Raw genomic sequence first — 16,027 nt, 5'->3', positions numbered from 1 at the left:
ACACACACACACACACACACACACACACACACACACACACACACACACACACACACACACACACACACACACACACACACACACACACACACACACACACACACACACAAATCAGGCTACTTCTTCTGTTACAAAGGAGAGCCTTTTAAAAAATGTGACGTGGTTACATTATATAGCTTATAACTCTACATGTATACTTCTGCTAATATATAATAAAAACAATTCCTCACTTCCACAACAGAAAAAGAGAACAAGACTGACTTTTTTAAGCAGACAACGTGTCCTGGCAATAGACTGCTTGTTTTTTTTGTGTTTATCAGTGACGTCACTGTGAGAGATGGCAGTTGTTGGAAGTTGGGGCCGTGCCCTCTGTAGAAAACGTGGATTTGAGGAGGGCTGTAGTGGCGATTGGTGCACTGAGATGAGAGGACTCTAAGGGCTAGTCTGTGAGTGTCGTTGGTAACTCTGTGAATTTCAACCACAGCTCAGTAAGCTCCTCCTGAAACCAGTCCTGACCCGGGCTGCTCGCTACCGTATTCTTGTGAAGAGATTCAGCACGGACTTTGATTCCTGGGAATAAAAGGAAATTAAACGTGTCGACAAAAATTAAAACGCGCCATATCCTTCGTTCCAAAGATTTCCAAGATATCCAAGTTCTTGGTTGGTCAAATTCAACTTAAACCAAGACCTTATCCAGGCATTGACATGTTTTTTATGATTTTGGTCAAATCAACTTTCAAACTGTTGAATCATCTACACAAAGAGCCCTCAGCGTTTACAGAGAGCTGAGAGTAAGTGCTTTCAAGAAGTCATTCAGTAACAAAGACATCAGACCTGTGTATATAATGGCTATGTGGCAGGTACCTTGGTGCAGCGTGTTTTACTGAAGACGTTCCAGAAACGTAGCGTCTCGTCCCCAGCTCCTGTAACGATGGCCTCTCCATCTGGTGACACAGCCTCAAATGGGGCGACAAACAGAGAACAACCGGTGAGAGGGTGAACATTTTGGTATGTGTATATCGGGAGAGTTCCCACATTATGCTAATTTTCAGGTTCATACTATTATTTTTTCTTTTTACTAGAACATGCTTTCATACTTTTTCTCATACTGTCTGTAATACTGTGTATTACATATATATTACCCCAAAAATTACCCATGTAATAAGGCACAGTAATCCAGCTTTAGTCATTTAATAATTATTTATCAACATAGAAGGATAGCGCTGTTTGTTGTGTGTGCGGTAATGAAACGGATTGGAGGAGATCGATAGGCAGCAGACAGTCACTTAGTTCGGTTTCTTCCCTGGTTGCTTTTTTTATTTTTTAAGATACATTTTTTTATTGTGTTTTTTTTATATTTAGAACATACAGAACATACAAATACAATTGAACAAGAAGAAAAAACCCTCCCATCCCACCACCCTCTGCGGTCTCAAGGAAAACAAACAAAAACAGAAATCCCACCTTGCCTTGTCACTCTCCTCTAAGTTGCTTTTTTTAAGTGATAAGTATTACTATTTAGGCTCTACTACATTCTTATGTGAGGGCTCTGATTAAAGGGAGACTTTTCAACCTCCGGCTAAAATGCAGCCTGTACTTTAATGCATCAGTAGTAATAAATCAATAATGTAAATTAAATATAACAAAGGGGGGTCCACTCTGCATAATGAGTGCTTTTACTTTTGAAACTTTGAAGTACATTTTTCCGATACTAGTTGTGTACTGATTTTAAATGCCGGACTTCAACTTGTATTTGTACATGTTGTTATTGGCAGTCCAGTTCCACTGACCCTTACATTCAACCTGCATGGCTACTGATTTAAACCTGCAGTCTTACCAGGTACAGCACTCTGTAGGAGTGTCCTGTCAACTTAGCCACCTGTGTTAGTGACGGATACTTCCACACCAGGATCTGGTTCTGAGAGTAGCCGTGAGTGCTCACCTGTAAACAAAGAGAGAACAATTAGCTAAAAATGCAAAACATGTACACATCTACTTAGTTTGGAGTTCTGTAGTGCTAGTCTGTACTGTATTATATAAGTGTCAGTATAATTCAATCCAATACAAAACTGACACTAAGTACAGTACAGTCTCACTCTACAGTTGAATCACTTGAAATATTGGAAACTAAGTGTAAATTAACTGGTCAAAATGTAACAAAATGTCCCTCTACTTGCAATCAAAATGTTAATTAATGGCTACATACCGTTCTAAAATCTCTACACTAGGGCTGTCCTCGACTAAAGAAATTCTTAGTTGACTAACACTTATACGATTTTGTCGACTAATCGATTAATAGATTTAATTGACAGAGCTGTACGTTTTGAGAGGTGGTTAAGACTAGAAAAGCACAATATAAATGTAGTTAATTAACCATCTGTAAAACTGAGTTTCTCCACAATTAATCCTGCAAAAGCACCACTTTAAATCTTGTGTTTACCATAAATGTGCTCAGAAGTTTCTTGGAAATAAGTAATTAAGCATGAATAAGCATAAAAAATGACTAATCGACTAAAGAAATCTTAGTCGACTAAGACCAAAACAACCGATTAGTCGACTAATCGACTAAGAGGTGGCAGCCCTACTCTACACTGAAAGTATATTATTTGTTTTCTGATAATATAGCACATTTCACACTATCTAGCTTTACACTGTAGTAATACCTACATTTACATTCTACATGGGGGCAGGATGTTCTTATTTTTATCCAATGTGATTACATTTTTTGTTAATTTATTACATTAATGGATAAAGAAGGATACTATTTATTTATTTTTACCAAATATTAAATTACATTTAATTGGTAATTATATTGTCATTATCCTTAAGCTGGACAATTTCTGCATACAAAGATAACATCTCCGGGGTGGCATATACATTTGAGAGTGTGTGTGTGTGTGTGTGTGTGTGTGTGTGTGTGTGTGTGTGTGTGTGTGTGTGTGTGTGTGTCCCCTCACCAGTTCGTTGGCGTGTTTGGACCATGCCAGGTTGCAGACCTGGGAGCCGGTGTCTGTGCTCTGCAGCGCCTGACCCGTCAGTGTGTTCCAGAAGCGCAGGCAGCGGTCGGCGGTGCCGCCCCCTGACGCCAGCAGCCCGTGCTGGTGGGGGGACCAGGCGATGGCCTTCACTGCCGCCAGGTGGTCACTGTACTGCTGCACAGGGAGAAGGCTGGAGCTGTTCCACACCAACAACTGGACGGGAGACAACAAGGAATGGGTTCTTCAAACTAGAACATGTTCACTTTAACAGCCACAGATTATTTGGGCTTTAGTCTCCGGATTATTTTTAATGCAAAAATCACTGACAAAAAAAAAAAAAAAAATGAATTGAGTTTTAAACTCTCTCACTTTATTGTCGTTGCCTCCGGACGCGAGGTGCTGGTGGTCAGGAGACCATTTGAGACCACACACTTCTTGTCTGTGACCTTGCAGCCTCCTTTCAGCCGAAGGGGGGGTTCTGATGTCCCGCTGTAGGATCACTCGGTCCCGACTCCCCGACGACAGCTGCTCTCCGTTCCATGCCAGGGCGCCTTGAGCACAAAGTGGGGGAGGGAGGGTCTCATATTTCACTGTGGCTATCAAAAATCTATCTGCCGTTTTTTATATGATAATAACACATTCAGTAGTACAATATACAGTATGTGTTGGAATTTTGGGCTATTAAATTAAATTCTGTTAAAATTCTTTTCAAAAGCTATGTTGGGAGATTTTCCTTTATTTCCTTTTAGTTTCCTAAAAGCAGACTCAAACTGATTTTAACCAACAGTCTGTGATTCCACCTTACTCCAGCTACGACTGACCTACACGTGCCGAGTGACCCTCCAGGCTGGTCAGCTTCCTCCCTCCTGCTGCGTCCCAGATCTGAACGTAACCCTTGTGGGTTCCCACGGCAACAAGACTCCCCTGAAAGGAGGATCAGGAACAAATCACGCTGTTATTTTCCGATTATTTTTCTCCTTACAAACAGTTCATGTCCTCTTATACTACTGTCGTAAATAAGCAGTTCAGTTCAGTTCTGGCAGCTCACCCTCTCATTCCAACAAACTGATGTAACAGAGTCTCCATCCACTGAAAGGTCACATAATCTTGTCACCTGTTAGAACGCAAAGTACATAAATTAACCATTTCCACTTTTCTCTTAGGCAGATCAGTCACAGACTTTCTTCCTTCCCTTCTAGGCATCAACTGAGAAGAAATTCTGCAATAAAACTGTAAAAGTGTAAATGACTGCCTTTAGTTCTCCTCTGACCTGGCTGGTGCAGGCACTCCACAGGTAGACGCAGGCACCCAGACCGACACTGAGCAAGTTGCCTGCTGACCAGTCCACCAGGTTGAGGTAGAAGTCATCCTGTAGCTCCGGCGCATCCAGCACTTTGAAGGGGATCTTGGAGATCTTACGGGCTGGTTTACGAGGAGAGCGGAGCAGCTTGTGACTACAGAAACATCGAGACAAAATAGGGAAAGTTAAGTTATCTATAACAGCATATTAACAGGGCCCGGGACCCCCACTGACACAGTATCTTAAACCCACCCCAGACACTACACGTTACATTAACAAACATCCTGGACTGTCCATTGCACATACTACATATCCTGAACTTTTGCACATCCCTCAACATTTTTGCACATCCTGCACTAAACCATACAACATGTTTTCTTATTGTTAAACAGTTATATTGTACACACACACACACACACACACATATATCTATATCTATATCTATATATACACACACACACAGTATCTCACAAAAGTGAGTACACCCCTCACATTTTTGTAAATATTTCTATCTTTTAATGGGACAACACTGAAGAAATTCAACTTTGCTACAATGTAAAGTATTAAGTTTACAGCTTGTATAACAGTGTAAATGTGCAGTCCCCTCAAAAAAACTCAACACAGCCATTAATGTCTAAACCGCTGGCAACTAAAGGAGTACACCCCTATGTTAAATTCCCATAGAGGCAGGCAGATTTTTATTTTTAAAGGCCAGTTATTTCATGGATCCAGGATACTATGCATTCTGATAAAGTTCCCTTGGCCTTTGGAATTAAAACAGCCCCACATCATCACATGCCCTTCACCATACCTAGAGATTGGCATGGTTTTATGTTGGTTAGCCTAATAGCTGGTTTGAATTGCATTGAGAGATGATCTTATGGAAAGTACCCCATGATAAAATCTCTAGGTATGATGAAGGGCATGTGATGATGTGGGGCTATTTTAATTCCAAAGGCCAATGGAACTTTATCAGAATGCATAGTATCCTGGATCCATGAAATAACTGACCTTTAAAAATAAAATCTGCCTGCCTCTATGGGAATTTCACATAGGGGTGTACATACATACATACATACATACATACATACATACATACATACATACATACATACATACATACATACATATATATATATATATATATATATATATATATATATATATATTTGATTTACCTTTTTAATATGTTAATGTTTAGGTATGCACCATCCACCAAGGCAAATTCCTTGTATGTGTTACTTACTTGGGAATAAATCCTTTTCTGATTCTAAGCATAGTTTAAGCAGTGTTTCTGTTCAGTGTGCAGTATGTGAGATATGTCATACCTCTTGTTGCTAAGTGGAGAAAGGGAGTAGGGTGAGACTTCATTATCGCTATCGAAAGGCACTCTCTTAGTGTGTACAGTGTACTGTGGAGAAAGCAGAATTATAGTCAAGGATTATTTTGCAGTTAAGTCACTCTAGCAAATGAGTTATTATCATTACTACTTGCTTTACAACTTCATCATTACAACGTCAGTGTTAGTGTCTTTAAGGAGCTTTTTGGAAACAAATTAGTCTGGAATTGGATAGCCATATTTTTTTTCATGACTCATACCCTAAAAAGGCTGTGAGAGTCTTGGGAGAGGACTGCGTGCCGCCGGTCATCTGTGTGAGGGTCTGGCACAGTCTCTATCCCTGCCCCCAGTAACTCATTCCTCAACAGGGCAGCATACGCCACAGCATCTGGAGGGGTGGCAGTGGAAAAAGGTGATGGAAACACAGATGGTCTAGAGATACACTATAGCTCAGGAAAAGAAAAGGAAAAACGACAACTGGGGGAATTCAGAGGTGTACACATGTCTGACCTTTGCTCGAGTCTGAACTTGCATCCTTTGCCTTATGGTTCTGATTTGGGGAGCGGCAGTTCTCCTGCAGAGAGAAAAGGAAGGGTTTGCAAGTTTTTATATATATATATATATATATATATATATATATATACACCTTTGACTATCAAACTGTGTTTTTGTAGGGCAGTGTAAAAAGTCAAGTGATTATGTAACTGAGGAGATGAAGAACTGCTCACATTGGCGTAGTGGAAGTTGATGCTCCAGTTGCTTCCAGCTCGGGTGGGAATGAAGCGGTCCCCTGACTTAACACTGACAGGACTGCAGGTAACACTTACACACTGGGATGGAAAAGGATGGAAAAAGAGGGACAGTGAATTTGCAGCAGGGTTTTTACTACCGGGCACAATATTATTCAGGGCATTTACACACACACACACACACACACACACACACACACACACACACACACACACTATCTTTGTGGGGACCCGTCATAATGCATTCCCTAGTCCCTTACCCTAACCTTAACCATCACAACTAAATGCCTAACCTTAACCCTTACCCTAACCATAACCTAATGCTAACCCTAATCCTAAACCCAAGTCTTAGCCCTTCAAAGTTGTGGGGTCCAGCATTTTGGCCCCACAAAGCTGTCGGGACCCCACAAGCATACTGAACTCCCGGTTTTTGGACCCCACAAATATAGTTAGACAAGAGGTACACACACACACACACACACACACACACACACACACACACACACACACACACACACACACACACACACACACACACACACACACACACACACACACACACACACACACACACACACACACACACACACACACACAGTCTCTGTATCTCACCTTTGACAGGCGGGCCTCTGTCGGCAGGTTCTGGTGGTTGATTTGCCTCAGCAGCCGTCTCTCGTACTCTTGGTCCATCTCCTCAGGGCTGACGAGCAGCAAGGCCCCTCTGCTGCCCTCCCCGCCCCCCCTTTAAACCTCCGCTCCCTCCCGTTGAGGAAATCCACCCTGGAGCCCCATCTCTGTGGGAAAACAGCTCGTCTTAATACAGAAATACAAAGATACAAGCAGCTCTTTTGGCTGTGTGTCATGAACACATACCAGGTGGCCTTTAGCACGATGTCTGTACATGTCAGCGCACGTCAGGTACGCGGTACTAACGTTATATGGTTCCAAAAACCAAGTGTGCATTTTCTCGCATAAACGCAGACAGATATCGAAGTAAAATCGGATCCATATAGTGTGCTAATGACAGCTGCGTCGTTGTCATGGCATCGTGCGCACACAACAACCCATTTAAACAGCAAATGTTACATCAGCAGCTCAGGACCCTGCTGCTCGACCGCGAGGCGTTCTTACCCGACTGGCTCAGGTGACCAAATCAGCTGTCATCTCCGGTGGAAAATGTCAGCGCTGCAGCGGGGGGAGGCTATGGTCGCTTTCTTCCATACAGCGGTACATCCAAATGCCAACGCGACTCACTGGTGTTGTTTATGTTCGCAACAAAAATGGCGACCGAATCAGCTGTAGCAGAAATTCTTTGGTTGACTTCTGCTGTCTGTGCGGTGTGTGCAATGAGTGTGCGCAGCTCAACAGCGACGCCCGCTGGCGATAGGCCCTACATGCTCGCTGCATTCCAAGTCACACTGTGATTAACCCCTGTGGCCACAAGGTGTCGCTACTGCACTGGTAAATATCGCGCCCTTTTTATAAAGGGCACTAGGTAAATAATTTACCCAGTGCATTCAAGAAGAAGTATTCTTATTAGACATTGGCAATTGCATATTTTAGGTGGGAGCAGTGTAACCGAAAACCTGTAAAAGAAATTTCTATGAATTAAATTAGGCCATTTATGTATTTGATTCGGTTGGTCCCACATTATTTAACATTGTGTTTTATTCTTTATACTTCATAACCTTTGATTTTGTCAGAATATATATTTCAAACAATAGCAATATATACTTATTCACGCATAACCCATATAACATATAAAACACCAAATATTTCCATATTTGGTGCAATAACAATTTCCAATTAAAACCAACCTCTCACTTAATTTGCATACCATCTGTGCTGTCATCAATAGCTTTATTTCAGGAGAGAGAGTGAGAGCACTGGTAGCACATGCTTGACTGAGGGCCCCTGCCTGAGCGGGACTTCAAAGTAAATAAAGATCTTACACTTGCCCTAACTGACACTTGATTTTCCCCTGCTAACGGCACCAGAGAGCACATTTTGCAAACAAAACCGGCAGATAAAGGTTTCCTCTTTGAACTCTTTCATTTGTTCTGAACCACTAAAACACTGAAAAAGAGAGGGAGAGAGGGAGAGAGAGAGAAGAACAGGAAAACTGGCCTGCTGCTGTCTGGGGTTTAATGAGGCTGACATGGTAGAGTGGAGACAAGGCATGGCATATCTGGTGGCACTCTGATCTTGCACGTAGGCCCCTCTACCACGCTGCCCTTCGACATAGGCCTACAGCGAGACGCTCAGCCTACGTCTACGCTGTTTACATTGTGCTCAATGGTGTCTCTGTTTTCAAAACAGACAAAGCGCATATATACAGTATGTTATCAGCAGTGGAAAGTATTAGCCTTTGTTGCCTTGTGAACCCTTACAAAAAACGCTGTGTTGATCGGGGCCCTTGCTCCGTTTCAGATGTTTATGAGTTGTCAGCAGTTCAACCAAAGAGTTATTCCCTTCTTAATGTCTCACTTATCTTCATTTAAATAACAGTTTGCATCCCATGAATACCAATTTGTGAAGCAGAATAAATTTTTTATACCCATTTAATCATCTCCCCCCCCCACCCCCCCTGGTTTATAATGTGGCTATGTGGAGTAGTGTAGTTAAAACTAGCTAGGCCTACTACAGATAATTCAACTTGTGCAATAATGCATCAGTAACAGTCTGACAACGTAATACACTATAAAATATCCTTCTGCAGTGTGCAGAAGTGCAGAGTGTGTTGACTGTTGATACTTTAAGTAGATTGACAATTTTGTACTTTTTCTTGTGTAGGGTTTTTTAGATTGTTGTACTGGTTCTTTAACTTAAGTAACACATTATACAGTATGAGTCTACCACTTTATAGGCACGTTTACACCACTCACCATGCACACATTCCACACATGCAGAGACACAAACACCACAATTATTTGCAAAAAGCTATCTGACCATAATCACATTTTGCTTTTAGACAGCCCAGTCACAACAGCCTCTCTTATCTGCATCCTCCATCAGTTCCACACAGAGGCCCACGTTAGAGAAGCCTGATGCCGACGTGGAGGGCAGCGTTTGGAGGTGTAGAGCAGCTGTCTGCCTTGGTCAGGGTGGAGGGCGAAAAGCTGAGGCCTTATCGCTCTTGTAATACAGTGCAGATCAGTGGGCACAGAGGAAGCTGGGCCTGTGCTTGCAGACTGTGACGCTCTCAGATCCTTACTCAAAAACAAAACAACGATGTGACTAATCTCATCTCTCGTACGATGACAAGAAAAACAATAGTTTCAGTATGATAAAAAAACAAAAAAAACATGGGAGAACTTTACTTTGTACTGTAGGTGTTGAACACAGAGCATTTTTTCCAGGTAAACCTGTAGAGCTTTATCGTTCATATACTCTATTTATACTATGGAAAGGGTTGTGGTTGAGAATAATAAACTGAAGTCTGGAAAATACAGCAACAACAGGGTATTACCGTCAAACAACACTCTTATCTTTAATTCATCAGCAGTGACACACGTTGTTAACCATAATTTGATGTGTGTTTGAGAAATAAAGGGACAATATGCAACAATGAAGCTTCCCCTGTTAGATTCAGATCTAAGCCGTGGGCGTAGACAACCTTTGATTGCATCTCAGGAGTTGTGCTGCACCGAGAATGTTTTGTTTATCTCACCCCAATAGATGTGGTATATTTTTTATATATATTTTCATTTGGGGAAGGCCTCCTCTCTCTCTATTTTTCTCTCTCTCAGTTTCTTTCTCTCCACAACAGACTGTTTCACTGCAGTGCATGTTGTCGAACATCTCTTCCCACGCACTAGCTCACTTTGACACACCAGAGAGCTACAGAGTTGCATTCTCTCCCCTTTCTCTCTCTGTCCGCGTGTCAAATGAGATCGATTATGGATGTGGGCAAAATCAAGAGACGGACATGCAGGTTAAACGTGATTTGGTTTACAGTAGACTTTTATCTTGATCTGAGCACCGTGAAACCATATTTCACAGAGGGAAAGCCTTCATTCTGTGCAGTTGCAATACTGGTGGGGAACATTGGCGATTTTAGACCCTTTTTGGTGGGGGCTCAAGCCCCCCTAATTTTCATCTCAGCCCCCCTAAAAATTATAATAATAATAAAAAAAAAGGGCTTGAAGTTAGAGTTTGCGAACTTCTCCGTTAGTGACAGAGGACAAACAATTACAGGTTCAAAGGGCTTGAAACAGGTTTAATGTCCTGTGTCGCTGTCGCCGATGCTATGCACCTGTAACCCAGTCAAGGAAAGGGTCAAATGAAACGTAGTTTTGGCCAATCGGAGGTTATGGTGCCAGACTCCTGCCTTTGGCTGAGTCTTGCTCTATCTAATCTATCAGAGGGAGAGCAGGGACACACCGATAAACATGCAGGAGTGCGGTTGTGAAGTTTAACGTTGGTAATCCCCAGAGAAAGAGAAGAAGTTGGTAATTTCATGGCTCAGATTAGAACCCAGTTAACACTTTTGCAAGGCACTGTATCCGTGTCACATTCTCATCAGGGGCTGAGCCCCCCTAAAGGTCTGATCCTATAATCGCCCCGGGTGGGGAAGTTGACATCCGCACTGCATATGAAAGGAGCATGTTCACCTGGTGTTTGGATGGATGTGTGTCTGTACATGCATAATCAATATTCACCATTCCATCTTTCTTCTTTTCCCCTCAGGTGTAACAGGCTCCCTCCATCCTCACGTGTCACATCTGTTCATCTTTTATGTCACACAATTTATAGTGTGTGTGGGTGTGTTTGTTTGTGTGTGTGTGTGCGTGCGAGCATGCGTGTGCTTCAGTGTGTCATGTTTCAGTATGCATGTATGATCCCAAGGGTGTTTTATTTATTTATTAATGTTTGGACAAACAAGGATGACAGCATGCTCTTGTGTGCCGCTGCGTCCCCACAGGGATGTTCCCTTCCATGTCTGAACAATTCCCAGGCTTGCTGCACGCTGGGTAAAAGAGCCCAGAGGAATCAGTACACATGTCAGGCTGGTGCCATGTCCTTAAATGCATCATGATAAATGTGATTTGACACGGACAAGTGCTTTACACGCAGGCTAATGTCCGAGAATCCACTTATTTTTTTAAATCACATCATGAATGTATTTTAGGAAAAAATGCATTCATCACACAGAATTACCATAATATTTGTATCCCTAACACAGTATTATTCAGTTTTTGTTTTTTTTCCCTGAAAAGGCAAATTTGATAAATATTATCTTATATGTTGGTAGTAAACACTGCATGCCTGGTCCTATTTTTCCTCATAGAAAGGTCAGAAAACCATGTCTTACATTTTGGGTGTGTTTTGACATTTCACATGCATTTGCTCATTCTGAGGATCATAGAACTGCTGCCATACACATTCCATGTATTTGCAGATATTTGAGGCAGTTGCATGCAAAGGCAGATCCACACTGGGAAGCAAACAATGGCATATCTATGATGACTGCCGCCATGTTTGATAACTAGATGATTTGTGACATTTTCTGGGAAGGACGCATCCTGTTATTGTCCTAATCCTGCAGTTTAGAGTCCATGAAACACAAGACACACACACACACACACACACACACACACACACACACACACACACACACACTCTGAAAGGCCTCAGAGGATGCTGACTGGATAATCTGATCATTTCCAGATTCATCATTTTCTTTAGAACGGGGCAGAACTGTTTCAGCGCACTTCCTTACCCATCTGTCTCAGCCACTCTGAGCTGATCTTGGCCACAAACACACACACACACACACACACACACACACACACACACACACACACACACAAACACACAATCCTGGAATTAGCCTGTATTTCTCCAAATGACTGCTCAATTGACTTCAGTCCTTACTGTCAACTCAACTAAAAACAAACAGCAATTGGCCAGGAGAAACTCCAGGAAAGACATTTGTTTTTATAAAGTGAATATGGAGAGAGCAGGTTTGTTTTGCTGGAAGTGGTTCTCTTCCTCTCTTGCCGTGGGCCCATTCAGAGCCTGGCTGGTGGAGTGGAGAAAGGAGGTTGACTGGCTGTCAGCTGGATCCACTGGCAGAAGGAGCCTCCGGCCCAGGCTGAACCCAGGCGGTTCACAGACACTGCTGCCAGGGCCGGGCCAGTCTGCCCTCAGCCAACTGACGTCAGTCACCAACAAGACTTGTGTTAGAGACAAACCTCACTGCCCATTGCCATGGCAGTATGGACCACCACCATGGAAAACACTTGCGCCCGTGTTTACCATCAACAGTTGCCTCATTTTTGCTGAATCTAAAGAAAAAGGAGGATGATGCAGGTTTCTGGTCGTCATCCAGACATCCGCAAACTCCAAAGTAAACTAAATCTAACATCTCCAAAATGTCTCTGATTTATTAATTATAAATCACACATGGAGCACATGTAGTACATTTTAGGGCAGTACACTTTTTTCGCATTGTGTCAGGAACAAAGGAGTACCTGGTAGTTTTCATAGCTACGTAATGAGTACCACTTAAACCTCGGTGACATGGTGAATGCAATAAAGTACCACAGAACGAGCAGTGAAGAGATCAGAATGAGATTACATGATTAAATGTCTTCCTCCTCTTTAATCTTTAAAAGTCATCTCTGGCTTCGTTCCAATTTTACCCAGCATGCCCTCCTGCTAATCACGTATTCCAGATGCTAATCTGCTCGGGTCAAGGTGCTCTCGGCCATGGGAGAGTGAATGCCCTGAGGGCCCGGCACATAGCGTGGCTATCTCTCCCCTTCCTGTTTACATTGCTGGCTCAGTGTCCAGCAGTTACTGAACTCAAATCAGAGGGAAGACGTGTCACTGGTGTCAGTGCAGGCGAGTGACTCAATCACGTTGTTTGCCTTCTCCTGTCATTTCTGGTTTTCCCCTCAGAGTTGCACAACTGGAACCATGAACAGAGTTGCAAAACTGGAACCATGAAATCAACAAAACCACATCAGGTTTCACGTAATTGCTCTGACAATGGATCTAATTTGTGTTGTCCTTAATACAGCCGAGGGATGGCTGTCGTTTAGTCTTGATAAACAGGTAAAGAATTCCAACATGTCATCCCTTCTCCATGTTGATGTAAAGTTCTGAGACGAGGATAAATAAATATACATGTATAATTATAACAAATAAGTATTTATGTAAATGACATTCTTAGGATTTGTTTGCGAATGTGACCCAATAACACACAGACCAGAAAGTTCTGTAATACATGCCCATTTTAATAATCCGATAGAAAACATCTGTTGAGCACAACATACACCATTTTACCATAAATTGTGAGGAAGACACTGAAAAAATATAGTTGAAACAAATGTTTATATATTTCAGCAAATACTCCTGTAGCTGTACAATGACCCGTCACTGTACACAATATACTGCAGTAAATATCCAGCCTTCATAATCCGCCAGGAACAAAAGACAAAAAACAAAAGCCAGACTTCTTCTGCACCTCACGTGAGATGTTGGTTTAGAAATGGTTCTGAAATTTCAAAAGCAAACACTTCAAATTGTCAAAAGTGATCTGCGAAACTTCATGTTACGATCTTAATAGCAAAACAGCTTGCTAAATACAATAAAACAGAACCACCAGACAAGTTCAGTCAAACTGTGGTAGTGCATATAAATAATATCAAATATACAAGGAATATTAACAATCAATATCAACAGTATCATATACAAGGAGAACGATAATAAATACACTGTTACAAACAGCTGAAGGATTGGCACGACACAGCTGGGTGCAACAAGATTGTGCAACTCTGTGACAACTTACACGCACGCACGCACGCACGCACTCACACACACACACACACACACACACACACACACACACACACACACGGGAGATATCGTGTTATGACGCGATATTGACCCCCCTCCTCCCCCTTTATACTGAAGGTTACACCTTACATTGTGGTACCTTTAAGGTAGTGTTGGACAGATCAGCAATTAGCTAAACAACTGTCAACATATTGAAAGTGCTGGAATAAAAACTACAAGATACAATTATTCTATTACTAACGGGTGTTTTTTAAATGTGCACACAGTCTTACAGTCATTCAAAGTTCAAAAGCTGATGAAACTGGGGAATTACAAGGTGGAAACAGATTTTCCATATGGGGATAGCTCAGCACAATACAAGGTGAGGAGATTTCTTTCCTTTGTCTTTTACACATTTTTTTGGAGAAATTTCACTTCATTATTGGCTTTCATTTGCCTGATATCTTCATGCAGGTGCTACACGGCGATGTCAAGGTTCAATTTGACAAGTATTATTATTAGTTACATGGGATCACACTCTTCAGAGGTGGCAGTGGAATCATCAAAGTGCTTTCTTTACAGGATCTTTGGAGTTTTTTTGTTTTTGGACTCAAAAATACAAAACATTTTTTCCACTTTCAAGGGATTTGATCCATGACTTATTTAATTGCTTGTGAAATTAATTATTGGAGAGAAAAAAAAACTGTTGACTAAATCAAATTACGTTGGGTTCACATGTTTACAATAATGTAAATTACGGATGCTTTCCACGCTCTCTTTGTCCTATGCCACAAAGTGCAAATTGTGCTGGGAAGTTGTCTGATTTTCGAAATACATCCACTGAACGCTTTTGTGAGAACAAGCTCATAATATTGCCAGAACGTTAGGAAGACTGTGTGAGACAAATGTATCCTTTCTGTAGAAAATCTGACACATTTTACAGCTACATGAATGTTTTCAATTCAATTCAATAAATTATAAAAACACTTACAAAAAGACACGGTTGTTTAAAAAAAGGCACACAACTTTCTTTGTGTTAGAAAAAAAACTACTTGGGTACAAATTACTTGTAGCTTGAAGCTGACCAGTAGTTTTTGGTTGGACACTTTTACCAGGTGGCACCTAATCCCAACACAATACAAAGAATTAAACATAAACATAAAAAACCTCCTGAAGTGCAAGTTTAGAATTTTTACTAGTCCCAGTACATGGATACAATTCATCCACTTCACCTTCTTTGTCTGTGAGATTCTACCCTGCCTCTGCAGTCTGACGGTAGTCCCTTCTTTAAAGAGCAGACCTCTTCCAGCTCCCTTCTAGGGGGCTGAAAAACAAACTGCCACAGGGTTTCCAAACCTTGTTTGCAGGGGTGCCCCACATGCAGTCTGGCCCTCTCTGCCAGGCAGCTCCAAAGAGCCAGATTGCAGGATTGCTCTACTGCAATTAAATGAATTCAGACAAAACAGCAAAACTTGCTGCACTCTAAGAACCCCATCAGTTCAGCTATGTTTCTGCTGGGGAGACGTCACGTGTCGCCATTTCTACCCCGTCCTGATCAGAGGCGTGGTCTTGGAGTATCACACCATCAGCCGTCTCCATCATCGCGCTCTCCTCGTCTCCACACTGTCCATCCTGGTCATCCAGCGTCAGCTCAAACTGAAATTTACTCCCCACAGGTCCGCCCTCCTCCTCCTCCCCATGTGAGCCGCCTTCCCCGTCACTGGTGTAGAAGGGAGGGGAGGGACTCTCGGGGATCATGCTCTGGTACCAGTTCCTGTTGTCCTCAAGTGTGTCCAGGATGTCCTGGGCGTCGGGGTGGACCAGGTCGGCCCACGTCTCCCACAGAGGGTGGACAATGTAATCGATGAAGCCAACC

General features: G+C 42.2%; 2 protein-coding genes across 6 annotated transcripts in view; both read right to left on the bottom strand.

Annotated features, from left to right (window-relative positions):
- Positions 1-63: 63 nt before the first annotated feature.
- fzr1b (fizzy/cell division cycle 20 related 1b) lies at positions 64-7,730 on the bottom strand. 2 transcript variants are annotated; one of them, XM_028592921.1, is made up of 14 exons: positions 7,498-7,730; positions 6,979-7,160; positions 6,346-6,447; positions 6,128-6,191; positions 5,878-6,005; positions 5,607-5,689; positions 4,249-4,432; positions 4,027-4,092; positions 3,800-3,902; positions 3,348-3,529; positions 2,958-3,191; positions 1,838-1,942; positions 865-957; positions 64-570 (listed from the first exon to the last, which is right to left on the bottom strand). In XM_028592921.1, the coding sequence occupies exons 2-14, from the start codon at positions 7,054-7,056 to the stop codon at positions 529-531; spliced, it is 1,464 nt and encodes a 487-aa protein (XP_028448722.1). In that variant the 5' UTR covers positions 7,057-7,160; positions 7,498-7,730; the 3' UTR covers positions 64-528. The 2 variants fall into 2 exon arrangements, with proteins under 2 accessions (XP_028448722.1, XP_028448723.1); XM_028592922.1 differs by lacking the exon at positions 7,498-7,730 and adding an exon at positions 7,240-7,487.
- Positions 7,731-13,589: 5,859 nt separating this feature from the next.
- Positions 13,590-16,027, bottom strand: part of LOC114564799 (cAMP-specific 3',5'-cyclic phosphodiesterase 4B) — a 52,476-nt gene continuing 50,038 nt past the window's right edge. For all 4 annotated transcript variants that reach the window (XM_028592368.1, XM_028592369.1, XM_028592370.1 and 1 more), the window contains one exon: positions 13,590-16,026. In XM_028592368.1, the coding sequence (XP_028448169.1) occupies positions 15,655-16,026 (372 nt within the window). In that variant the 3' untranslated portion in view covers positions 13,590-15,654. The remainder of the gene's footprint in view (position 16,027) is intronic.

The sequence above is a fragment of the Perca flavescens genome, chromosome 12, assembly GCF_004354835.1.
Source record: "Perca flavescens isolate YP-PL-M2 chromosome 12, PFLA_1.0, whole genome shotgun sequence".
NCBI classification, from domain to species: domain Eukaryota; kingdom Metazoa; phylum Chordata; class Actinopteri; order Perciformes; family Percidae; genus Perca; species Perca flavescens.
This window is presented reverse-complemented; position numbering and strand designations above follow the sequence as displayed.